Source organism: Raphanus sativus, chromosome 5 (assembly GCF_000801105.2).
Source record: "Raphanus sativus cultivar WK10039 chromosome 5, ASM80110v3, whole genome shotgun sequence".
In the NCBI taxonomy this organism is placed as follows: Eukaryota; Viridiplantae; Streptophyta; class Magnoliopsida; order Brassicales; family Brassicaceae; genus Raphanus; species Raphanus sativus.
Genome location: NC_079515.1, coordinates 28,313,270 through 28,339,857, shown reverse-complemented (window position 1 = coordinate 28,339,857; position 26,588 = coordinate 28,313,270). Strand labels below are relative to the sequence as shown.

At 36.7% G+C, this 26,588-nt stretch overlaps 8 protein-coding genes across 8 annotated transcripts; 3 read left to right on the top strand and 5 right to left on the bottom strand.

Annotated features, from left to right (window-relative positions):
• Positions 1 to 4,391: 4,391 nt before the first annotated feature.
• LOC108856165 (probable inactive patatin-like protein 9) lies at positions 4,392 to 6,126 on the bottom strand. The gene is made up of 2 exons (XM_056986673.1): positions 4,863 to 6,126; positions 4,392 to 4,788 (listed from the first exon to the last, which is right to left on the bottom strand). Exons 1-2 carry the CDS (start codon positions 5,790 to 5,792, stop codon positions 4,549 to 4,551), a joined length of 1,170 nt encoding a protein of 389 aa, XP_056842653.1. The 5' UTR covers positions 5,793 to 6,126; the 3' UTR covers positions 4,392 to 4,548.
• A 1,007-nt stretch (positions 6,127 to 7,133) lies between these two features.
• Positions 7,134 to 8,001, bottom strand: LOC108859327 (mavicyanin). The gene is made up of 2 exons (XM_018633218.2): positions 7,769 to 8,001; positions 7,134 to 7,668 (listed from the first exon to the last, which is right to left on the bottom strand). The coding sequence occupies exons 1-2, from the start codon at positions 7,950 to 7,952 to the stop codon at positions 7,271 to 7,273; spliced, it is 582 nt and encodes a 193-aa protein (XP_018488720.1). The 5' UTR covers positions 7,953 to 8,001; the 3' UTR covers positions 7,134 to 7,270.
• A 581-nt stretch (positions 8,002 to 8,582) lies between these two features.
• Positions 8,583 to 9,883, bottom strand: LOC108862620 (fatty-acid-binding protein 1). Its single transcript, XM_018636809.2, has 4 exons — positions 9,437 to 9,883; positions 9,113 to 9,365; positions 8,947 to 9,038; positions 8,583 to 8,853 (listed from the first exon to the last, which is right to left on the bottom strand). Exons 1-4 carry the CDS (start codon positions 9,795 to 9,797, stop codon positions 8,705 to 8,707), a joined length of 855 nt encoding a protein of 284 aa, XP_018492311.1. The 5' UTR covers positions 9,798 to 9,883; the 3' UTR covers positions 8,583 to 8,704.
• Positions 9,884 to 10,668: 785 nt separating this feature from the next.
• Positions 10,669 to 11,305, top strand: LOC108862621 (uncharacterized). The gene has a single exon (XM_018636810.2). It carries the CDS (start codon positions 10,747 to 10,749, stop codon positions 11,029 to 11,031), a length of 285 nt encoding a protein of 94 aa, XP_018492312.1. The 5' UTR covers positions 10,669 to 10,746; the 3' UTR covers positions 11,032 to 11,305.
• A 1,383-nt stretch (positions 11,306 to 12,688) lies between these two features.
• LOC108862618 (RAN GTPase-activating protein 1) lies at positions 12,689 to 14,912 on the bottom strand. The gene is made up of 2 exons (XM_018636808.2): positions 14,757 to 14,912; positions 12,689 to 14,446 (listed from the first exon to the last, which is right to left on the bottom strand). Exon 2 carries the CDS (start codon positions 14,439 to 14,441, stop codon positions 12,834 to 12,836), a length of 1,608 nt encoding a protein of 535 aa, XP_018492310.1. The 5' UTR covers positions 14,442 to 14,446; positions 14,757 to 14,912; the 3' UTR covers positions 12,689 to 12,833.
• Positions 14,913 to 15,165: 253 nt separating this feature from the next.
• LOC108856405 (cyclin-U3-1) lies at positions 15,166 to 16,473 on the top strand. The gene is made up of 3 exons (XM_018630191.2): positions 15,166 to 15,339; positions 15,528 to 15,968; positions 16,031 to 16,473. Exons 2-3 carry the CDS (start codon positions 15,553 to 15,555, stop codon positions 16,302 to 16,304), a joined length of 690 nt encoding a protein of 229 aa, XP_018485693.1. The 5' UTR covers positions 15,166 to 15,339; positions 15,528 to 15,552; the 3' UTR covers positions 16,305 to 16,473.
• A 5,046-nt stretch (positions 16,474 to 21,519) lies between these two features.
• Positions 21,520 to 22,838, top strand: LOC108859273 (adenylate isopentenyltransferase 3, chloroplastic-like). Its single transcript, XM_018633161.2, has one exon. It carries the CDS (start codon positions 21,631 to 21,633, stop codon positions 22,627 to 22,629), a length of 999 nt encoding a protein of 332 aa, XP_018488663.1. The 5' UTR covers positions 21,520 to 21,630; the 3' UTR covers positions 22,630 to 22,838.
• A 2,288-nt stretch (positions 22,839 to 25,126) lies between these two features.
• Positions 25,127 to 26,026, bottom strand: LOC108860292 (uncharacterized). The gene has a single exon (XM_018634190.2). It carries the CDS (start codon positions 26,005 to 26,007, stop codon positions 25,222 to 25,224), a length of 786 nt encoding a protein of 261 aa, XP_018489692.2. The 5' UTR covers positions 26,008 to 26,026; the 3' UTR covers positions 25,127 to 25,221.
• Between the last annotated feature and the right edge of the window lie 562 nt (positions 26,027 to 26,588).

The window sequence follows — 26,588 nt, the reverse complement described above, 5'->3', positions numbered from 1 at the left end:
TATTTAAAAATTTGCAATTTAATTTTACTGTCAAAATTGAATTTATAAAAATAAATCTGAAATAATTATGAGATATGAAAAATTGAAGATTAAAACGATAAACAAAAAATATTTAAAAATCATAAATGTATGAATAATTAATTGTAAAGATCAAAATGCAAATAAAAAAAATAAAACTTCAGATTTGAAATTTTGATTAGTCATACTTCAAAAACTTTAAATTTGAAATTTTAAAGTTTCTTTTTGGAGATTAAGAATTATATATTTGAAATCAATAAGTTTTTTTTGAAGATGTTCTAATATATTATCGGTTTTAGACTAAAATATCATTGGTTTCAAAATAACTAATTGTTTAATTTTTTAACATATATTAATATATTATACTAATAACTTTTATTATAAATTTATAATTTCTTTTGATTAACAATTTTCAATTTTTAGTTAATAGTAATTAATAAATAAAATTGGCTTTTTAAGGTTTACAGTTACCATTATTACTTAATAATAAATGCATTGAAAATCTAAAAATATATTTTCGAAACAATTTTCTTTAAAACATAAATTATATTGAAATGGATAGAATATTATATAAACTTATAATTTTGTGTCCAGCTAAAGTATTTCATTAAAATGAAAAGCTAGAGTATACTATTCATGAACAAATATTGATCAAAAAAGTTGTCGGTAATGGAGCAAAAAGAAATCGGAAGGTCCACGAGGTGACGTTAAGATTAATTAATTAACTAAAATTTTGAATAATTGCGTGGTCATCATCAAATAATGAACAGTATCTCCACGGCTCCACCAAGGCACCAACTACTTAATGAACGACGTAATTAATCAATTTTTTCTATTCCGTTTCTGTTATTTATTCATCTTTTTGCTTCTTGGTGGAATGCATTCTGCACGTCAGAACCGACAAGTTAAGTCTATAGATTTGTAACCACTATGGTTAAAGTTTAATTAGTGTGTAAAATATGATTATGGTTTATGATGTTGCTGTTCCTTCAATTTACAAAGGTCATGGTGATCACTGATCAGTGGCTTTACCACCTACTCATTTCTTTTAACAACCGGCTAACACCTTTTTTTTTAAAAAAGAACAACCGGCTAACACTTGAAAATTAAAATTAGGTGGTAAGGATAATCTTGATATATGCGATATTAATTTAAATGGATTGGATGGGCAAGATGTGAGTTAACTAATTAGAAAGGTTTCTGAAAGAAGAGTCTGGCTTCGTCACATAGTAAACACATTTGCAGATGCTTTAGTTTTTTTTGTCCATGTATGCTTTCGTAGATATAAGGAATGGTAAAAAGAAGAATCGAAGAGATAGAACTAAAAGATTTTGAAAATATTCCAGTTTTTCCTATAAATCATATAAGAGCATCACTAATAAAATTCTATTTTTAAAAAAAATTGAGTAATTTTGTATTGGAGCTAAGTTTACTCTAGTCCTATGTTATTTTTAAAAATGAAAAAGATTAAAACCATATTTACTCTATAGTAGAATAGAGAATAGAGCGAAGTTAAATTGTTTTTTTATTCCAAATTCCATTTTTAAAATAAATCTCGAAGTGAGGTTGGAAATACTTTAGAATTACAAAATTGCTATGGAAATGAATATATATATATATATATATATATATATATATATAGTAGCATACTAGTAATTTTGCAGGCTTCTAATCTATTAAAAGAAAAGTAAAAATATAAATTACCTATTAGTTTTTCCAATTATTTATAATCACATGCCACTGAAATTATTAATTGATTTATCTTTTATGATTTTTTGTCTTTTATGTTTAATTAATGCATTTTTAGATAGAATTCTAACTAAAAAAATATGGCAACAATAATTAATAAACCCAACAGATAATATTCATTGTTTTTTTCCTATTTTATTATTTATGTCTGTGTTTAGAAATAATTAATAAACCTACGTTTAAGTAGTTAATGAACAATATTATTTTAAATTTATGTAGCTATATTTTTATTATTTATAATAACTAAAAAATAAAAGTCACATAAAGAATCATTTATATAATATATAATATATTATATTACATATGCTTTCATATAAATAATACCCCAATGTAAGTTCAATATGATAAATGTTGAAAATATAAAATATATAGCACCATATATTTTAAATTATCATAAATTTTGATCCATAAAAAAAAAATATATTTATGTGGATATACGGATCATATTCTAAAAAGTATGGATGATACCATTGATAGTTTACCAGACAAACTAAAATTACTCAATATAAACTATAAATCATTGTGTTTAGAAATGTCATATTAAAAATTATTTAATCAGGTAATTTTAAAAATATATATTATTACTTATAAAAATAAATACTTATTACAAATTTAGAACATGTTCCTATCTATTTTTCCTAGTTATTTCAGCTAATTAAATTTTTCAAAAAATCTATACTTTTTTGAAAATATTGGTAACCAAGTTTAAATCCATATATTCATTATTTTCATAATCTTTAGTATAACAATAGTATTTAAACAGACCAAAAACAATTAAAATTAAACATTATACTCATTACAAATCATGTATAACATTTAATAAAATCAAAGATAAAATGAAAACTAACACCTCACGGATCAAAATCTAGCTTTTCATTATTTGCCGGGTTTTATTCTTGCATCTGCCTTACAAGTTACAAAATAGATTGTTTAACTATTATACGCGAACATAATTGTTTTTTTTTGGTCAACCATGAGTACGGGTTCTATTATCAAAGTATCAAATACTTATTTCTTAAATGCCACGATCAGTAGTAGTATAAGATAACTTTTAATAAATATTCTTAAATGAAAATAATAACTGAAACAAATGACTGAAAAAGTTATACTACAGCTTTGACATAAACAGTCTCAGTTTTATACGGTACCATCAATATTTATACGCCTGTAGTTCAATTATAGTTTTATTCCTTAAGTTTTTCTACGAAATAACAAAAAGTGGGAAATACATTGAACATCAATAATTCCGTTGGACAAGGGAAAGCTTTCTTGTTGTTTTATGCCACACTTGTTTTTTCTTTTTTAATTTCCCATATTAATTCGATGCTATTATTTAAGTTGCCATCAGAGTTGTCTGTCGTACAATTTCCGATATTTTGTTGTTTTTAGACATGTTGGGGTTCTTCAAACTTACCGCCGGTACTTGCATTCACAATCAATATGTAAAGTTGATGTCATCACTTTTTTGGGGGGGTCAAATAAAGTTGATATGATCACTAGTTTCCGATATTTTGTTGTTTTCAGAACATAGCAGTTGGAGTTGGAGCACATACGAGACGTATTATACGACGAACAACCACTGTGATGGTAAAGTATGTTACATGGTCGCACTCGCCAGAGATGTGTGGATGAAAGAAATACAACTAACTGAAGTTGAACTTGCAAATATCATGTTACACAGCAACCTTGCAGATAATGGATTTTCAACTTTTCTCTAAACAAATATTCAAACCTGAAATCGAGGGAAGACAAAAAAAACATGTAATGCCACCACCACCATGCCCCATCCATAAGGTGGGGTTAATAACGCAACGATGGGAGTTATAGAGGATTGAAAGAGAGACGAAGCCAGACATCTTTTTCCCCCACTTGTGCATGTGTTCATCTACTAGTTACCGTTTTGTTTTTCTTCGGTATACGATTTTAATTTTAGTTTTGTTAGAAGTATTGACAATGCTATTCCGGCTAATGGGGACCATATCTCCGAGTAACTAAATAACTGATGTAGTCATTAGTAAAAGTTAGATACAACGACGGTCCAAACCGGTATTGGAATCGATTGGAACGAGTTATAGTTTTATATATTTTGCTATGAAAATAATGTTGTATATTTTTTTTGTTATAACTGTATTTTTGCTGTAAATTTTTGATTGTATATTTGAGAAGATTTAATTTTTTAAAAGCCAATACATAAGTTTTCTAGGTATTTTGATTTCTAAAGTCGAAAAAGAATAAAAAAATCCGAAGCTCTATAGAATCTTTCTAAAGCATAATTAGAAAATCTCTCTAAAGCATAATTAGAAAAGTTTTGTGCTTAGAAATTTTTTTGGCTAAAGATTTTACAGGCACTGCTAAAGCATTTACCAAGGCGATGTATAAGTTTGTTAGAAAAAAAAAGTTTGTTAGAAAATATGTCCCACACGCCACACTCCTTCGCATATTGCTCTCCCTATATACCAAGCTGTATTTTTCATTTTTTCTTAACGTTTTGTGTTACTGGTGCTTGTCTTGAAAATGACAAGTTCTAGATTTGGAACACTCTGTGCTGGCTATCTAAGGGAAGAATATCTGTTTATTTTAATGGCTTTTATATACTATCAGAATAAACTACCATATCATTCAAGTCATTAAAAACCTACTACAGTAATTAAACTCTCGGGGACATGAAGGAAGGATGGGGGGGTTGATAAAATTAACCTTAGGACTTGGTACAAACTTATATTACGGGTAGATGGTTACTTTGAGAAATAAATAAAAGAAAAGAAAACAGACGGAAAGAACTTAACGGCCGTCAGCGAGAGGATTAACGGCAGATTCCTTGCAGGGACTAGGAGGGAGACTTGTAGACTTCCCTGAGGCAACAAGACGTTGCACAAAACTCTCGATTCTTTCTCCGTTTGTTTCCGATAGTAACCGTTTCCCTCCGAACGGTGCCGTTTCGACACCTCTCTCTTTCAACAACTCCTCCGCCGTTTTTCTCGGCCCCACACTCCCCTCTCCGCCCCTCGTTAAACCGCTCATCTGCATGCATACAATTTTCATCGTTATTTATTTATTTATTTATTTTTAACTAAAGACTAGGGGAAATTAATGACCTGGATTCTAACGTAGTCCGTACGGTTCCAACAAAAAGCGTTCCCTAGCATCTGGTCGACGGTATCGGAAACCCCGTCGAGCACAATGTCCACGACGCATGACGTGGAACAGTCTCCGTTACGCCTGAGTTGTTTCTTTCCCGGAGAGGAGGAGGAGGAGGACGAACCGTTTCCTAACGACAGCACGAGCAAGTCATCGACGCCGTTAACCGACGGAAAATCCCGTTTGTTGTGCAGCACATGCGTGACGGCAGCCGCGCTCGGGTTGTTCATCACCAAACCGCCGTCCACCGCCAAGCAAGAGGTCTTTCCGTCCACCGACACCACGTCGACGGGCTTGAACAGGCCAGGAGTCGCCGACGTGGCGCGGCAGACTTTCCAGAGCTCGAAGTCGAAGCTGGGAGACTCCGAGGCGCCGGCGCGGGAGAAAACGAAAGGCGCGGAGGATCTGAGGTCGTAGCAAGGGACGAGGAGAGGCTTACACGTGTCCTTCATAGTCAGCACCTTACCCCTCCTCCGAAACGCCGCCTCCAGAGCCCTCTCCATGCTGCCGGCGGAGTATCTCGTCCCGTTTCTCCTGAAGACTCCGGCGCGCCTGATCTCGAAGAGCTCGGAGTTCTTTTCGGAGATGAAGCTAACGGCGTCTCTGGCGGTGAACATCGGCCTCCCGGAGCCGTCGTCGGCGAGGAGAAGGGCGGCGAGTATGCCTCCGATTCCGGTTCCGGCGACAATGTCGAAGAAATCGGAGATCTGAGCGTGAGGATCGCCGGTCTGGAGGCGGATCTGGTCTTCGAGGTGAACGATATAAGCTCCGGCGACGATGGCAGTGGTACCGCCGCCGTCGATGCTGAGAACGCGGGTCTTCCTGGGGGAGAGCCATTTCTGTTCAAGCTTAGTGAAAATGTCGAGAGTGACCTTGCTGAGATCCATCTCTGTGAAATACTTGCAGACGAACAAAACAAAACAAAACACACAAGTTCGATTATGAGGAAGAAATTAAGAGTTATGAGTTATGACTCTTACTATCACTCTCTTTCTATCACGCTTTATTGCAAGGAGGCATTAATGCGCGCGCTCGCTCACACTCTCTCTTAGTGACTGTGTTCTCTTTTCACTCGTCTAGAGTGGATTTTGAAAGAGAAAATTAGGAAGAAGAGAGGGTTTATATTTAGTGATTCAGAGATAATTCTGCTGAGTGGGTGGTGGTTGTTTATATACTCCCACTGACGGTGCTGGCGTTCGTTTCTTTCTCCCCTCCTTATTTTATTTAATTTTTTTTTGTTTTGCACCGTTCTACGAAATGGACATATAATTCTATTTTCTCTTTATACAGAAAGAAAATAAATGTAGAATGAAATGGTAAAGTCTCTCTTCCTTCTGCATGTAATTTTCCTAACAACTTATGCGAAGTGTCTATACAATATAACTATATTTTTGTATAAAAAAACCTAAAGAATGACACATTATATTTTGTAATAATTAACAAAACTAACTTCACAGTTTTCCTGGTCTTATTTTTGCCTGAGAAAAAAATCTTACACTTGACACGTTTTAATCTCTTGTTTTGAATCTTCTAGTTCTTTTTTTTCTTGTCGACATACTTTTCGTTAATTGGTTTACTTAATTAAGTAAAATCACGATTTAAATGATAAAACACCTAAAAATGAAATACAATTTGATGGTAGGATTGTGTTTGCACGTGTGAGTAGGCATGTCAGTTTGAAGGTCAAGGAGTAAGCGCTAACCTCGGCTGCATTACCGGCTCGGCTTCCGCTTTCGTTATAAATTCCTTTAATTAATCAGATACTGTTTGGCTCCTACTAATCTTCTCTTAACTCTTTTGTTTATATTTATTGATCATTCATAAATGAAGGCCGACGAACCGGCAGAATTAATACAGTTGTTTATGATTTCAGAGGACCACGAAATTAATACCATCCTCTTCTTTTACTCGGTACAAACTACAAATCAGACCATTGGTCCTTACTTGTAGGCCTATTTATGTGAACCGAATGCAAATATTGATTGATTTAGGCCCAGTTATTCTGGAATCAGGCCTATATTAGCATGGTCCATCTTTCAATTTTTGTTGTTGTGTTTCTACTTGCTATATTTACTAATTCAGCTGAATATAATAATAACTCAAATAGTAAAAGTAAATACTAAACAATAATTGTTTTTTTTTTCTGTTGTTGATAAGAAAAAAGGATGATAAAGTTTTCTTACATGAAGCCACGCTACCGTTGCACATTGACGGAAAGCATAAGACCATAATCATACCAAATACTTTAATCATTATATATTTTTTAAAAAGAAAGTGATGTTGAAAAAGTAAAAAGTAAAAACACAAACACAAAAATATTACATGAATAGGTGACAAAAAAAACATGGCATGAAAACTCTCTTGATTAATATAGCATCAATGCCACCAAAAACACGACAACACCACTCATAGCGGTGGACAGTGACACTGAAAATGAAATGGCACCGTCTTGAGCGGAGTCTTCGGAAGCAGTTGCCGGAGAGGGAGATGGAGACAACCCGGTGGAAGGTGAGGGAATAGGGGATGGATCCGGACTGAGAGTGGGACTGGCCGCGGTGGTGGCGACGACGAGGACATGGAGCTTCTGACCAGCTTGACAGTGGCCAGGAAAGCCGCAGAGGAAGTAGTAGTGGCCGGGTGTCTTAAGAGCCACCTTATCGGAACCGGAACTGTAGGTGGCTAAGGCTGAAGTGGCATTGCAGGAGAGGAAGTCACGGCGGCTCACTTGCTTGACGTTGTGAAACTGGGTGTTGTAAACGAATACTGTAAACAAAGTACAAACCAACGCTGTGAAATTACAATTTTAGAATTATATTTGAGTCAAACTAAGAAGATATAGAGAGGAAGATGTGGCCAGGGGTACATAGAGAATCTCCGGGGGTGAAAATGTCGGAAGAAGTCCATTTTTGATAGTCGACTTTGCCGAGAGTTGTCCATCCGGCGGAGTCACCAACCTTATGGAGCGACGAGGCTAAAGATTCTCCAAACATTCTCATTGCCATTATTATTAACATTATACAAACAACATGTTCCCGGGAAAGCCCCATTTTATAATAGTAGTATTATTTTTCAGAAATAGAAAGAGTGACGGAAATTTGCGTGGAGTCGGATGGGTATAAATAGAGTCTCCTCACCTGGTCGAAAATGTTCTATTAAGCCTCTGGATGATGGGCCGATACAACATCAACCGCTGAGGCCCAACAATAGGAGCCCTTCTAGTTATCCCCGATAATGCTCTGAATCGACGAACCGGTGGTATGGTATGAGCAGTGGAAGTGAGTCAATGGAGCTGGTTTTTATATTTTTCTAAGTAGGATAGCCATTAATTGCTATAAAGCTCAAGTACCCACATGTCTGTATGAATCCACATTAATTGTTGAAGATGTAACTAAAATGGTTGTTGGCCGACTTGACTCAACGATCTGGTAAAATCCCCAACATTCCAGCTCATTTTGCCTCTAACCTTTTTCTCCGTAAAAATCTCTTGTTTCTTGGGGGTACAAGAATGCCTCAGGGAATCGAGTTTATTTTCAGCTGGAAAACTTAGAAGACCTCTTCTTCTTATATAATATATGCTCAAGTGATCCTTCTTTGTATATCAAACGCTTGTTAAGTTTTTCTTGCCGATAACATTTTTCTGTACATATTTGGACTTAAACAAAACCCTGAACCATCCCTCAAGGTAGCAATTTTTTTCATTAAAAATACCTCAACAGTATTATAATATAGAGAATACGATAGCAAAGACCACACTTGGTTTGTTTTATCATTTTTTCTTCTGAAATCTCATGACCTGGTACTACTTGTTGTCAACAGCGGCTATAGAAGCCACATTGTCTAGAAAATCCTCTCTTGCATTCTTATCAAACGGTTCTTCACCAATGTACAAGTCTAAGATTGACCTACACAAGAGTTTGCTCTTCACACTCCCAACTTGGTTTCCCTCAACTGATTAAAAAAAGAACAAAACGATTTAACGAAGGAAAATATATATTCAAAGACGATTTGCTTCAATGAACCATAAATAGACGGGATCTTTACTTGCTACGTTGAGTACATGCCCTGGTTCTCGCGTCATATCAATAGTGGAATTTCTTGGAATTTTATACTCGTCTTTGAAGAGGCTAGTGAAGCTACAAAAGTGACGAGTAAACTCATAAGAATCCAAACAGTGAGATTTGTTGTGTTAGTTAATCAGTTAGTTAACCTTTGGAGCAAGTCATCGTTGTCTAATAAGCCACCAAACTTCTTGAGTCTGTTACCGACAGAATCTTTGAAAGCAGTGCGAACGGAACGGATGTTGAGTTTGCCGTAGACAATCTGTAGCCTTATAGTCATCTTTATATCGGCATCCATGAGATCATCGACAAATGCCTTGTTTCCCCTGAGCTCAGAAGCCGGAAGATTCGCGTATTTCTCACCAACAAGTTTCTTGACATCATCACAGTCAGCATACATGCCTAAAACAAACAAAGATCATCAAAATCAATTTTTAAGGCAAAAAAACAAAAAGCGTGGAATCAATTAGTACCGAATGCGTAGACATCGATGTTCTTCAATCCAAGTAGGCTCTTCTTCCTCAGCCCCACGCCTAGTAATCTCCTCGAACCTCCTCCGATCGTAGCCGGGAAGGAGAAACCGGTCTTAGGCTCAACAACAACGTTGGATTCGGAGCTAGGACTGGCTAGAGCTATAGATCCCCATGGTAACTGAGACGAACGATGAGATGAGAACACCCACGGATTCCGCGACGCCGCGATCGCAGCTACTCCGCCAACGGTGACGGTCACGGCGACTGCGGAAACGGAGAGTCTGAATGATGATGACGTGGAACGCGGTGGTTTAGGGACAGAGGGCTGAGAAAACGAGAAAGGGAAGCGAAACGAAGCCATCGTCTTGTCTTGTTTGGTTAGGTTAGGTGTGAGTTTGTTGTTATTAGTTCACTCTGTTTTTGTTACACTCTCTCGCATTAAAACACTCAAACACACACCATTTATATGTATGATTCAGCGACAACTACTACTGCATGCCTTCGACTGATTCTTCCCACGTGACCCCCTACCGCGACTCTTACTGGGCTGACATAACGTCTTCATTGGGCTTTTCTTAAATCATGTCCACCACTATCTATCTGTTAACTGAATGATATGTTTCGCATACTGGGCCTTCTCTATGATATGTATATAACGTCTGCATTGGGCGTTTGGTTTGTTGCAAGTTTTTAACTGAGACGTCGGTTTGAATTTGATGGGCTTAACCTATTTCAGTTGGTCCAAACACCTAGTTATTATTCTTTTGGGTTAGCCTAACAGTCTTGGCTGGCTTTATATGCAGCAACATGCTTTAAATCACCTAATTTTATGTACAAAATCACCATGTAGGCATTTTCAAAGTAAAAAGAAAGGTTCAATACATAATAAGATTGCCCTTACTAGAAAAACGTGTAGAATAAAAGGAAAAGGGGGGCTCAAGAAAATCCAATTATAGTTTTTGGAAGGAATTCACGTGAGGCCACTATTTGTGTCTTATCTTCGTTGTTCGACTGAGGTTCATTTGGAGATTGGAATCAACCAAACCTGTCTTTTTCACTACAACCAATATTTGTTTCCTAGCAATAAGCCCATACTAGCCCATATTCGGCCCATTTACTACTCATCAACTTTTGACCGTCGATTATTCCCATCGACGGTTCAAGACTATCACTCAATACTTTTAGAAATTGGCCAAAAACATATCCCTATCTTTTTTTAAAAAGTTCTTAAAAGGATAAATCAGTCTGAAGAAAAACAGAAAAAGAAGAAGAAGCGTTCAAGTGAAGAGGAAGAGGAAGAAGAAGAAGCAATGGATAAAGCACCAGAAATTCATTTTCCAAAACTGGAGAAACCTTCAGGCAAGAAACAAACAACGACAGTTGTTGTCGGAGCTTTGGCTGTCGCATGGTTGGCGGTGGAGTTCGTGTTAAAGCCATTGTTGAGCAAACTTAACTCATCAAAGGACAAATCAGTCTCCGAGGATGCAACAGCTCCTCCCGCGGCCGACGCTGACACAGCTCCTCCTGCGTCCGACGATGCCACAGCTCCTCCTGCGACTGACGATGCCACAGCTCCTTCCACGTCCGACGCCTAAAAGGTGAGAATAGCCTCTGCGGGAGACATGTCTTACTATAATATTTATAAGCAATATGTTTTGTGTGTGTTATGTTGTTGTTTTCTTCCACGTAAAATATTGTTCGGTTTTTATTGCCTTGACGATGATTTTAAATTAAGGTAATCTTGTTTTTTCTTTTGTTTTGTAATAAATTTCCGAGATGGAATAATAAGTCAATGAGATACGATGTAATTGGGATTTGCAGTTTCTTAGTTGCCTTGGGCTTTGTTTATATAATAGATTTAATTTTTTTGATTCTAAATACTGTAAGTGAGTTTTGAGTGTGTGTTTGGCTAGCTGTTGCTTGCGGTAGCTTTGTTACTGCCTAGTATGGCTAGCTGTTGCTTGTGGTAGCTTTGTTACTCCCTTACTAGGCAGAATAAAACCACATGTAAAAATTATTGGTAAACAGATTCGCAGACGTACATTCATCAACAAAAGAAAAACGGAAAAGAAAGCAGATAATAAATAGTAAGAAAAACTTATGAAACAGTGAACATTATATAGTTCACTTTGCTTTAAACAAAAACACGAGAAAGATAATCGTATGGGGTAAAGGATAGCTTCATGATCAACTGGTATAGATTGGAAGAATAGAGGCCCCAGTAAGATAAATCCGTGAGGCTTAAAGATAAAAGCTGGTGGAGCACGTGCCGGGTCAACCCAAATGAAGTCTGGATCATCCACCCACGTCTGTTGGGGGCCGGCCATTTGATAATGTCCCGCGCGTCCTTCCTCCGACTACTCTCCCAGCTGACGCTTACCCTGACTATATATACCTATCACCATCATCGATACTCCCTCAAGGTCTCTAACATTATGAATCATCATCCTATATATCTGATTATCAATGGACTCATGATAGGTGTGATGTAGTTTGCTATATTAAATTAGTAATAACAATAGGATAAAGCTTATTGAAGAATTCTGGAACGCTTGATCGATTGAGCTCTTATTGGCTCCCTGAGCTCCACCGTTTACAGGGTTTTCCATTCATTTGTATATATATTTCTCCTTCCAAATAACCAAAACTCTTAATAACTGTTGTATATTCCACCACCTAGAACAAAGCACCAGTGATTGACCCTGTTGAAACTCATGGGGAGTTAAGAGAGTGGCACAAGAAAGGCAACCAAATGGAGTAACTTATCTGAGGTCTTACACTTCCTAGTTTCCTTTTTCTTTTTTTCCCCTTTTCATTGAGAGAGGTCGCCCTGAGACAGCATGGTTACGATGATTGTTTACAACTCGAGACCGACTTACTACCAGTTCCGGCAAAGCATTCTTTGATCAGGTGTGTCTTGTCTTCCGATAGTATTTAGCTTGTTAAAATACCAAAAGACAAAGTTAAAAAGTTTCTGGCAAATAAGGAATCGTTGGCAGAATGTGATGCAGCTGTGGTTGATATGACAGTTAGCTCTCAGAAAAACTTTGCACCTATTAGTTAGGTGTGGATGGAGATGATCAAAGATGAAAATTGAGGTATGTTTTGCAGTTGGGACTTCATCTCATATGAGATGAACATGATTTCAACTAAAAGGCCATTTAAATTCATAACCAAAGGATAAACAACAACAACAACAACAACAAGAGTTCTAATTTACTTGGAAGATAAAACAATTTCATTTCAAGTAAATAGATCATCAAAAGACACTCATTTCAAGTAAATAGATCCTTCCTTACATTACTAAAAATACGTTAACCACAAAGAGTGCAAGAGAGAGAGATCAAACTGAACCTACCTATATAGCAACAAGAGCACCAACTCATGTTACCTCTCCCTATTCCTCCTCTTGCTTAATTTTCAGACCTCCTAGCTTTGCTTCCAGCTCATTGCCTTCATCACCTTCCTCTTCTTCCTCTTCATCTTCAAAATCTTCTCCTTCAGGGTCATTATCATCCAGAGGACCAAGCTTGTCCGGGGAGTCCTTAAACATGTCATTCACCTCGTCAACACCTTCCTCAGATATGAAGTTTCCATTAATGTTCAGAAGCTTGAAACTCTGTTTCTTCAAAACACTTTGTGCCAAGGCCCTTGCCCCAGCTCTTCTCATCATGTTTGTGCTCATGTCAACTTCAACCAACTGGTCAAGACCTTCAACTGCCTCTGCGATCAAGATTGTCCCTTCGTCTTTGAGTTCATTCTCAGATAAATTCAGCTTCAAAAGAGCCCGTTTCGAGGCGATGCATTCCGCCAATTTCCCAGTGGATTTCACAGTAATATCGTTCCCAGCCAACTCCACAACTTCAAGACAAGGAGCAGACTTAATCAGAGCTTCGGAAAGTGCCTCTGCTCCCTCATCCTCCAAGTTGAGGTAACTCATATAGATCTCAGTCAAGTCAGTCAACACTGACAAGGTCTCCGCCAGGGCAACTCCACCTTCGACTCCAAACATGTTGTCGCGAAGATCAAGTTTCTTCAAGCGGCTACAGGACGCAAGCGCCGCAGCAAGCGCAACACCACCATCCGAACCAATCCTCGTAGACGAACACCGGAAATCTTCCAGAGACGGACACTGCTTCACAATCTCCGCAATAGCAACCGCTCCTTCGTCTCCCGTCATGTTGTTATGAAACTGAAGAACCCTGATTTTGTCAGTAGAGGGAAGCAGCTCGCGGACGGCTCTCGCAGCATCCTCGGAGATGCCATCGTTCATGAGATACAGCTCCTCCAAGTCATGCTGGGACTTGATGAGAGAGCCGAACGCTCGGATTCCTTTCTCTCCCAAGGCGTTGTCGGAAAGATTCAAAGACCTGAGCTTGGAACCCTCCAAGGCAGAGGAAAACATATTCATGACTTCGAGGGCTTCGGCCTCTGGTCTCCCCGCGACGAAATCGGAGAGATCCACTTCGGTCAGCTGATCCTTGACGGAAGACAAGACGCTGACGGCGAAACTAGCAGCCTCAGAGCCGAAACTCCTGTTGCTGAAACGGATCTTGGTAAAGGAGTTGTTGGGATCAGAGAGAGGACTCAGAAGCTCACGTGCCTCCTCTACATCGATGAAAGCTCTACGGCCACCGGATAGATCAAACAAGGCGTCCCCATCGGCGTTGGCCTCGGCGGCCTCGGATTCAACCTGTAGAGGACCACGTTTGATGACTTCGAGCATGAGCTTGCTAGACTCTTTGGCGTAGACGTGGACAGCAGAGGTGCCGTCAGAATCAGGCTCGTTGTGGAAGTGTTTGTTGGCGGTGGAGAAAGCAAGGTCTTCGATGCGCTTGGCATCTTCCTCGGCCTCTTGGAGACTCAGAAGACCGTACTTTCGGGAGAAGATGGAAGGGGTGGTGATGTTCTTGGTCATGCGGTCGACAAGCATGAGTCTGGTGCTCTTGCTGGGTGGCCACATCTTTACAGACAGAACAGGTGGTGTTTTAACCGAATGATCCATTGCTTCTGTAACAATTTTTTGAAGACAACAAACATTGCTCAAATCTGATAATAAAATATTCAAAAGCAAAATAAAACACATTACAAAGACTAACGATTACAGCTAAGACAAAACAAAACCCATGGCGACAAAGCTTAAGTGTAGATCCAATCGAAAACGCACAATATTAATAATCTAATTCAATTTTCTAACTGTAGATACCAAAAAGAAGACTAATTTGAGAATAAAATTAGCCGCATTTTCGGAATAAGGATGTATCAAAAATAAGAACAAACCCTAGGAGAAGAGTGAAGGTAAAGGGGTTCGTTTATTCACCTTCTTTTTTTTTCCTGAGCGGTATTGAAATGGGATCTCTAGTTTCCGGCGAATCGGAATATAAAAGCTAGTAGCAGGAGATGAGATGGGGGCTTTTTAATGGGAGGCAAAGGTTGCGTTTTCAAATCTCAAAAATCAAAATGAGAGCCAATTGACGAAGAAATTAGGGTTTATTGATTTCTATACACATCAAAAAGTCAATAAAGCCCCTGTAACCAAGCCCAAAAGCCCAGTAATAATTATCAAGCCCAACCACCATTCGGTTGCGTGAAGCGACGGCGGCGATAGAAGAAGGTGGGCCAGGTGGAGTCACCGACGGTGAACTGTCCACCACACAACCTTCTGTCTTTTACTCCATTTTATTTATTATGTTTATTAAAAAAAATGAAAATAAAAAAGGGATCTAAGTTAGTTAAATAAACGTAAAAATGGAAACTTCCTTTTCTTCTTCGTTCTTGGCAATGATTTTCGGCTTCAACTAGCTACGGAGCAAAGAATGGTGAAGCGGCGGAGATAGAGAGATCTGTGTTGTTCTCTTTACATCTCCATAGCTTCTTCATTCATTCAATCTCTCGTTGAACAAGTAAGTTTCCTTCTTCCACACCAAAAGATCTTGTAAGTAGTCTAGTCAGTCATCTGGAATCTGCAAATGGTATATGTAGTGTGGATCCGAACTCTCTCGAAATTGTTGGTAGCTAGGTAGATATGAATTAGGTTTTCAAGAGTTAGCTCACCAAAGCTATGATTCATTATTATGTATGCATATTGCAGATTCGGCTAATCGAGTTAAAAAAAAATGGAGACTCTGGCAAGTGATGATGATCCTGGATTGATTGATTCGGGTGTGTATCTAAGGCTAGGGCTTCTTATTGCAGAGAAGGGCAACAAGCGTTTGCAGAAGAAGCAGCCACCACCCGCACTTCTCTCACGTCTCGCTTCATCTCTCGAGAGATCTATCTCGTCTCCCCCAGAGTCTGCTGCTGCTGCTGCTGTGACCACCGTCTTTGACGGTAGATCTCCCCCCGAGATCACCATTTCAGACTACTTGACTCGCATTTACAACTACTCTCGCTGCAGCCCTTCTTGCTTTGTGGTCGCCTACATCTACATTCATCAGTTTCTCCACCTCACCCGGTCTCACCTCACCCCTCTTAATGTCCACCGCCTTCTCGTTACAAGTGTCATGTTATCTGCCAAAGTCTTCGATGACAGGTCATTACTGATACTCATCCTCATTTGCAAACACAGATTTCATTAAATCTTCGTCTGTGCAGGTATTACAACAATGCTTACTACGCCAGAGTAGGAGGTGTGAGCACGAGAGAGCTCAACAGATTGGAGATGAAGCTCTTGTTCGCCCTTGATTTCAAGCTTCAGGTTGATCCTCACACCTTTCACTCCCACTGTTGTCATTTAGAGGAACACAACAGCAGCGACGACGACGGCTTCCACATCGACTGGCCTATAAAAGAAGCATGCCGACTCAGCAAAGAGTCTTGGCGTAAGGCCACACCAGAGTCTGTCTGCTCTCAAACCACTGCACGCTGATCAGCGAGGATTTCATTCGCGTGGCAACTGTAAGAATAGGGTTTTTTGGTTTGTGTGTTTTTTGGTAGTGTGATCAATCATTCTTTTGCACAATTTGATTCTTGTGAGCATCAAAAATTCACAAACCTTTAAAATTTTGTCTAGTATAAAGTTTCTAAAATTCTCACGAGCTAGCTAAGTACGTTCTAAGAAGTTTGTTTATTGTGTAGTTTCCATCGATGCTTAAAACTAATATAAATTCCCCCATTTTTAACATCACACGGCAACGCTTTTCCTCGTTGCTAGCAACCGTAGGTAGTATTGGTGTGCTGCCCATGTTGATCTCAGGCGGTGGTGGTTGTGATGGTTCAGCCAGCAGCAGAAATGGAGCTGCCACCACCTCAATATTACATTATTACCACGTCCACCTACCTTCTCCCCCCATGACCGTTGTTGCTACTATAGTCACAGGACGGTGGTTAGATTAGAGACGGTTAGTGGTCCGCCAATGGGACTCCTTTATTAACGTAATTTTGACGACCCTCTTGTCGATGATCTCCAGATGTTTTGATCCCACAATGATTCCTATCTACCTTGCAAGCCGTGGAGTTGTACTGTATGATCAAAGCAGTCAAAGGTCCTGAACTGGACCTGGACCTGACGTTGGGTGCTAGATTGTGTGGTGGCAACGGTAGGAAAGTCCTGCGGAATGATCGATATATATGTGAAAGCAAATGATCAGATATATATGTGAAAGCAACAAATGGTCCATGAAAAAGTCCATCATACCTAATTAGTATATAATATGGATTCTAATCGACCTAACAATGCATAATCTCCTTCGACTTGTAGCCGCTGTAGAATGTTCTGATGGTTAGGGTATAAAATACAGTTAAACAACTATTGATCATGATAATAAAAAGAAACATTGTAACGTTAATAAGACGATAGTCACGATACAATGATAAGTCTCAAAACTATATATGTTACTTGGGTGTTGAACAATGAACATACGTGTGCTTAAATCTTAAAAGCACGCATGTGTTCAAGATTTTTTCGATATTGATAACTATCAAGCGATAAAATAATTAGTTTCTTAGGATTTTATTAGATATGTTTAGATTGTTTTTCAAAAAAGATATGTTTAGATTATCAAACGTGCAGATTTGGCTTTTTTAACTTGTGAGAAAACTATCATTTTCTGAATAATGACAAACCAAAACTATATGCTTATCTTTAGTTAATGTATGTTTTGAAAAGACGTTCTTAGATGACATTTTTTACTAATTAAGACTATCTCCAAAAAACTTTCTATTTTAGAATTTGTTGAACTCTATATAAAAAGTTTCAGGTAATTTTTTTCAAAAGTAAACTTCAAATTTAACTTTAAAATTATTTATAATTTATTCTATAGTTTTTATATTTATTATAGCTACTATAGATCTACAAAACTTTAAAGAAGGTGTATTCAACTAAAGGTTTGAGGTGATTTGTATTAAAATGACAAATCCACTATTATTCAAACGTGAATTTTAAAAAATATTTTAAAATCCAGTGTTATTTAACTTGATATTTTATAAAACACTCTCAAATCTACTGTTATTGAACAAAATTTAAATTAGAGATTTTAGAGTGCTTGAAGTGTTTCTAGAGTGTTTGAAGGGAGTTCCTTAGTTATAAAAATAAAAATACAAATCTCACTGTTTTATACTCCCTCCGTTTCAATATAGTTGATGTTTTAGAAGGATAATTTTGTTTCAAATTAGATGAAGTTTTGAGATTTTAAGGTTAACTTTAACTTTATTAGAAACTGTTCAACCAATTAGATTTTATTGGCTTTTTTATTATTGGTTAATTGATTCTAAAATAATTTTTTAAAAATAACTTTTTTAGAAAAATCTAGTTTTCTTAATCTTTGTGCACTAATGCAAAACATCAAGTATTATGAAACAGAGGGAGTATGAGATTCTAGAGTGTTTTAACAAAAATCACACCAAATTTTCTAAATTTGGAGGTTTCAAAACAAATTTAGAAGACATTAATGTTGTTGTAATATTTAAATGTGTTTAATATTTTCTGTCTTCATGTACCTTTTAAAAATGTTTTTATTAAGTTTCTTTTGTAGTATTCTTGTTGTTTACTTCTATTTTCAAAATAATATAGATTTTAATTTTATTTGATTTATCAGTAAAATTTGAATTTATAAAAGCTGAAATAATTATGAGATATAAATATTCAAAGATCGAAATGATAGACGATAATTACTTGAAATTCATAAATATAATGTGTAATTAGTTGTAAAGATTAAAATGCAAATAAAAAGATAAAATTTTAAATTTTGAAGTTTTGATTAGCGAATTTTAAAATATGAAGCTTCACTTATTAAAATTTTAAATTTGATGTTTTGAAATTGTTTTTTTAGAGTTTAAAATTATGTATTCGAAGTTATAAAGTTATTTTTGGAGTTACTTTAAATGTTAGAATTAGACCAAACCTTTAATGTCTATCCCAAGTTTTAGCTACGCCATGTCACTCACATATACAGAATCAATTTTGTCGTTATTTTCTTTTACTTTTACTTGCAACACAGTTTCCGCATTTGGAAGAATAATATAAAAATACCAACAAAATCAAAGGTTACAAAAAAAAAAAATCAAAGGTTACAACGAATGAGCAAATGATTACTGAAAGAGAGAGGTTAGTTAATGCGCAAGGCAGGCGTGACTGGCTTATTGGTCGTCTACTATTTACTTTTTATCATGGTAGATTAATCTATATATATTTATATTAACGTGGGTAATGGTTTACATCAATCAATCATTAAAAGTCTCTTATCTCGGTTTAATTTCTTTGTAAACTAGCTGCTACTATTTTCATATATAGCTAGGCAGCTAGCTAACTATAGAGTCTCCTTTTCATGTTGTATGTGAAATGATTCAATGGACAAATTTTAAAGAAAATAAATGTACATAAAGAAAATATTACGTTTTAAAAAAAAAAAAAAAAATACGTTTTGTCTTTATCATAAAATTAAGCGGTACCACTGAAATTGATTTTAGGCTGATGTATATATTATTTATCTTGAGGTTTGTGATGGCAACTAACTAATCAAACGCAACTTAAAAAAAAGTTACAAATAAAATTGTTTAGTGCTAATCAACTGATAAGACAACAAAAGGCTATGATTTTAAAAGAAAACGCATATGAACTTGTTTAATCCACTCATTTGATTAAAACATATATATATATTAAATAGTGTGAATATAATATCGAAAGGCAGAAATTGACAAAATATTATCAAAAGATGCAAAAATTAATGGTGCAGAAAATGTGATGTCTAACTAAACACGAGGGGTTGAAACATATGAGAAATAAGCTCAGTTCAGTATTGCACCAGATCAAATTGAAAATTCGGAATCGAGTTTGGTTTTAGCTTCTGCTGATGAGATCTTAGAACACATTAACAAGACAGATTGAACAATTGCAACCACAAAAATGTTGAGCTGAAGGCTTTTTCAGTGCCAGCAAACTCTCCCATCCACTAAGGTAACAATAGTTATTGACTCCAACTCTGAGTTCACTTCAACACTATTAGCAGATACCCTTCTGCTCCACCCACTATTCCGGAAGAAATTCTATCATCCATTATTGTTTTCGAAACCAATTTGAAAGTAGGAGACAATTTACTGGACCTTTATAGCACCTACACATGACAACCCCTTCACAATCATATATACTGAACAACCAAATGTGTAGGATAATAAAGACAAGTCGTTGAGTGATGCAAATCTTAACATATCAAGAGGTAGGAGGTCAATAAAACCAATTCAAAAATATCAAAATATGAATTGGGACGATAAAAAGAAAAGATAAACGAGGTCGCCGAAGTCATAGGTACCATACTCCCTAGTGATCTTTCTTCATTTGTTTGCTTCACTAAGTTTATGTTCGATAAATTTCTCTCTTCAAAGTTTGTTCTTAACTGAGTATGAGAACTGTCTCATCTTGCTTTCTAAAACTTTATAGTTTCAAAATCATACTTTGTATGTTTTATGTTTTTAATTTGAATACCATTTTCATAAAAAAAACTAAAACATTACCTCCCTTAAAATCAAACATAACTCAGTAAATATCTAATATGGGAAATTTATTCACACCTAGCTCTAGCTATATTAAATTTTTATATAGTTAAGGGAAATTAAACATGCAATTATTATGTGTTTATTTTGGTATGCAGGAATGGAGGAATCAGATACGCGCGTACATGGACGTGTAGGAGCATGCACACATTACTAAGTTCGCACACAAGGAAAATTACATTCCAATAGGCAATAGCTACGACTTGTCGCTGTAAGAATAATCTTTTCAAAGGCCCTTTCTCAGACCATTATACTATTTCTTATCTTCTGTGATTAATTTAAACGTAAAAAATATAAAAAGTATTCTTTTAGGGTTTTCGTTGTTAAGATTATACATAAGTGGAAGAGTAATAAAGAGACGTTGCCTATAGGTCTTGGCCATTGCTGGTCGACAAACGATTTTGCCTCTCCGTTTCATTAATGGGCGGTCCAAGAGAATCTTTATATTGTTCAACAAAAATAGAAAGACTTATATCAGAATTTCAAAATATTAATCATAGAATCACATCTGCATGACTTTTTAAATGATATATATATAAATTCAGGGCATATAGAATATCTATATACCTATAATAGTTTTATTTGAGAATTATATATACCTATAATACTTACTACGCCGATTACGATTTATTTGATGTATGTTTTAGTTTAAGTTGATGTTTATTGCGTAATGTAATTCAATTCAAGTTAAATTTATTTCAAGCAAAATTTGTCTATAAAGGACAAAGCCAAGCTTATACAACCCAGTTTTAATATAAAAGCCTCACTGAACTCAAATAATGTATAGAATATCTAGAAACGGAAGTGCTCCTGATCATAATTAACTTTCCACACACAAATAAAATGGATCTTAACTTCACATCAAACGTAATAGAAGTTTAACTTTGATTGACACATTATCAAAATATACAATCAGCACTGCACGCGCATCGAATGTTTGGCTAGGCTAAAACAAATAGAGGAGAATAAAGTAAAGATAAGAAAAAAAAGGTTTTGACCAATTAAAAAAAAAAGCGAGCCCAACTTGTAATACATCATTCGTCCAGGCTTTAAATTTCCTCAAGTGTATGACCCTTATAAATATAGAAATCATATGCCTCATGCAAAGTCACCTGAACATCGATACAAGCGTCGACCAAACGTATCTAAATATATATAAAAACACCTGAAGTCCCAAGCTTATATTGTAACGTTATCTATATATCATCATGATCATGAAGATATCTATGGCAATGTGTAAACAGCCATTGCCTCCTTCGACAACTTTAGACTTATCTCCGGCTAGATTTGGTCCCAATATGCTAACTCTAAACCCATACGTCCCAAAGGAAAAAGTCGTGGTCATCATGGGAGCTACCGGAACAGGCAAGTCACGACTTTCCGTCGATCTAGCCACACGTTTTCAAGCAGAGATCATAAACTCAGACAAGATCCAAGTTCACCAAGGTCTCGACACTATCACCAACAAGATCACGACCGAGGAAAGATGTGGGGTACCACACCATCTCCTCAGTGTGTTGCCGCCTCAAGCCGACTTAACAGCTGCGAGTTTCTGCCACATGGCAAACCTCTCAGTTGAATCTGTTCATAAACGTGGAAAGCTTCCAATCATCGTTGGAGGTTCCAACTCTTACGTTGAGGCTCTAGTCGACGACGACGACTACAAATTTAGGTCAAGATACGACTGTTGCTTCCTATGGGTCGACGTGGCACTACCCGTTTTGAACGGGTTTGTGTCTGAGAGAGTTGATAAGATGGTGCAAAATGGAATGGTTGAAGAAGCTAGAGACTTTTTTGACTATTCTGATTCTGATTACTCGAGAGGAATAAAGAAAGCAATCGGAGTTCCAGAGTTCGATATATTTTTCAGGAGCGAACCGTTCTTGAATGTGGGAGACAGAGAAGAATTGTTGAATAAAGTGATAGATGAAATAAAGAGTAACACTTTCAATTTAGCTTGTAAACAGAGAGAAAAGATCGAACGGTTGAGAGAGATCAAGAAGTGGTGCATTCAGAGATTGGACGCGACTCCTGTTTTCACAAGGCGTAGATCAAAGGTGGATGCTGACGTGGCGTGGGAGAGGCTGGTGGCTAGACCGAGCACCGAGGCTGTTTCACGGCTCTTGCTCGATATTGCCAGCCCTCAATGGCTGGTGGAAACATCAACCGCTGTGGTCAGGGAACGGGAGATGTCCCTAGTGGCGTAAGCAGCTGGGAAATGTGGTTAAGAAATGTTCGGATGGCATCGCAATGATCAGAAATGTTCAAGATGTCTACGATGAATGGGGAAAATATTAAAAAAATATGCTAGAAAATAAAGTTATATCTACGGCTCTATATATATTATATGCATCATATTTAGTACTGTCAGATACTGAAATTTTGGTATAACGGTTATTCAGTATTATTTTCTACTTTTTGGATGCAAATGAGACTGTAAGTGGAGTGCTATACTTTAAAACGAGATTATCTTTTTTTGATAAAATATTAAATTTTTATATTAAACTTTCAAATTTATAATAGAAATTACAATGAAAATTTGTAATAGAATGAATAAATTAAACTAGACAACAGAGACTACAACGAAAACGAATTGAACCCAAAACAATAATAGAACACAACTTATGATCCAGTTAAGCAACGACACATGCTCGGATCAAAGAAACCGGCATTGATCAAGGACGAGAGCCAAGTACCACGATCTACCGAAAAAAGGTGTTCTCAGACTTTGAAACAACAGCTCTTGTAATAGCTTCCAGCAACCTTACCCAAACATGATCTAGACAGAGAGTTCAAGCACGAACCAACCGAAACACTCCACAGAGATAACTTTGGGAAATGAGACTTGCTCACGTTGTATAACTATTTGATTTAAATATTACAACGTCTAAGCTGAGTGGAGTATTGAAGTTGGCAACTTATATATCGTAAATAGTTATACTCAGTGATCTCTTCTTTGATTGTAATTGTTTGATGCAGACACACGTGTGTTTGTTTATATATATCAGCAGGGCCGTGCCTGATACCAGGCAGGTCAAGCACTAGCTTCGGGGCCGACAAGAGATATTTAGTTTAAGGGCTAATTTTTGCTGAAGTTCCTCACTGGTTATGCTGGTAAAAGGTAGGTTTAGTATATTTCAGGTCCCGGATTCAAACAACTTTGATGTAATATTTAATATTTTTCGTGTTATATTAGATCACAGGCTAAAAAAATTTAGTTGGCTTCTGGGCCAAAAATTATCAGCCCCGGCTCTGTATATCAGATATGTAATCCTGAATAATAAGAGCTGAATAATTAACCAAATTTCAGTTGCCGTTATTTTAAGATGAGATTACATAAGAAATGGTATATGTGAAATGAATCGTAACGAGTTGATTAGTACGTAGTGAAAATATTTCATATATTTGAGCTAGGAAAATGATCAAATTAAATGTTCTAAACTATTAACCACTCGAATCAAATGACATGATGATGAAGATAGTTCTAAAGCAGTTTTTTTTTGCGTGTGGAATCCGTCTTAATTGTTGTTACCAGTTTGAGTCAGGACATAAGAAGAACAAAGACACAAATTAAGTGTGAAGATAAATTTCTAATGAGTTAGATGGTACCAAAATGAAATGACCGTACAGTAAGAGACCGTACAGCCGTTGACAATTTATGTTGCATTATTCGATTCAAAGCGGGTTAATGCGTTCTTAATTGGAACCCATCCATTATTATTCTCTAGATGCTCTTGGGCCCCACTCCATCAATATTCTTTTTTTTTTCTGGTAACCCGTCAATATACTTATTTACGGTTCCCTTATTTACCATGGCTAATTTCTTTTAAAAAAACAAGTATATAAATATTTATTTTAAATATTATAATCAATAACAAAAATTACTAAAGAATATTAATATGTATAACAACTTATATATATATATATATATATAGAAATTTACATAGAAGTTTTAAAGAAAAAAAAAACTTTTACAAAACAGAGAGTATACTACTTAAATCAAAAAAAAAAAACAGAGAGTATACTACTTGGTTCAAAACTAAAACAGAGAGTATACTACTTCGACCGTGGCCCATTGGCCTGGTGCGATATATTTGTAGACTGATGTTGATGTGAATACTAAAACAATATGCATCTATGTTACTATGTACAAGGCTTCGATGTAGAATTTGAAACTATACGAGATAAGGAACAAAGTGAAAGAAGACAAAGAACATATTGGGAAAAAAAAGGAGAGTCTGGAGTAAAAAGAATCACATCTTTTGAGCATAACGCAATAATTAAATTCTCTGACTGGTTCCATCAATGCGACTTTTTTTTAACAAAAGTAAGGATTCCATGAATCTCCATCCTATTTTGTTTAATAAGTTATCTCTTAGTTTTTGTTTGTTTGTTAGTATTAGTATACAAGTACATTCTTTCATTTTCTCGACTAGAGTTGCTTTATGGTAAGAAATGGATTCGATCGAATTATGTCAACGTAGAGTTTTATGTGTGTTCTTGCTAGAGTTTATAGAGGTAAAGTCCTCTAAATAATAAGGATCCTTATTCCTTACTCTCTCACCCATTGCGGTGTCCGATCCGGTGTGAGTACAAGACACGGGCCTGAAATAATTTTCAAATCCTGTGATCAACAATAAATAATGGGCCTACAATAATCTCATTGTTCTATGAACTCAGGCCCATATACGTAATGGCGTGAAATAAAGGAATTTTTGTTTGTATTACGCGCTAAAGAAAAGACGATAAACAAAAGGATATTTGAAGAAGAAGCCGACAATGAGAGTGAAAGAGTATGATCAGTGAATGAGTCTGCCTCCACAGGTGAAAGTGACAATGCAGGACTCATCCACAAAGACTGTATAGTTATGAGCAGGTTTCGCTAGCAATGGCGGCAGCCTAACCAGAAGGTCGCACACGCACTCGTTGTCCATTTGCTTCAACCACTTGCAGCACTCTTGCTCTGCATACGTCTCCTCTCTGTGTCTGTGATGATGATGGTGGTGGTGGCGGCGCCGATGGTGGCGTCTGTGGCTGTTGTCGTTATTGTTGTGGTGTTCATGGTCATCGTCATCGTGATCATGATCATGGTTGTTGTGATCATGATCATGGTTGTTGTGATCATGGTCGTGGTCGCGGTTATGATCATGATCATGGTCGTGGTCGCGGTTATGATCATGATCATGGTCATGGTCGCGGTTGCGATGATGGTCATGGTCATCGTGATCATGGTCGTGGTCATCGTCGTCATGGTCATGGTGATCATCGTCATGGTCATGGTGATCATCGTCATGGTCGTGATCATCGTCGTGGTCATCATCATCATCGTCGTGGTCATCATCATGGTCATGGTCATGGTCAGGGGGAGGAGGAGGAGGAAAGATGGGAGGAGGAGGTGGGGCAATGGGGGAAGGAGGTGGGACGGTGTTCATAGGGAGACGAGAGCAGGCGTAGTTAGCCAGCGCGTATTGAGAGGCGCATAATGGACGCGGTGGTGGAATCTGTACGATTCTTTGCCCTCGTGTGAAAGAGGAAGAGGAGAGAGCCAGAATTAGGAGACTAGCTACAAGAAAAAGAGTTTCCATGGAATGTGTATATGTGTGTGAAGAGAGATCTTCGGTTATATTTATATATATATATATATATATATATATATATATATATATATATATATATCCAAAGGTGAATAGAGGCACAAAGAGAATTGGGAAGATTGTTTGCAGATGGGTTTTAGGTTCATATTAGAGTTATTTCATTTGATTTGCGTGTCTTTTGTTAGGTTGGCGTGCAGAGCTTTTCTTTTAGGAGGAGTGTTTCATTTTGGCAGAAACAACTAAGACCTGTTCCCAATTCCACAACCAATCTAATTAATCACAAAAGACTACTTATATAGCCTGCATGCAACTCCAAAAGCGTGACAAAAGAAATGTTGATAGTATTATGTGTTGGTTGTCCCAAAAAAAAATTATTATGTGTTGTTAATGTTGAAATTCATGAGTATTTGTCTCATGTCAATGTCAAGAGAATATTCAATAAATTTGTAACTGGATCCCCTTAAACTATACAACAGAAACTTACTATTCAATGGAAGAGACAACCAACTTGTGATTGAATCCTCACAATAAACTTACCACACAACCAAATGTCCTAGAGAATATACTGGTTA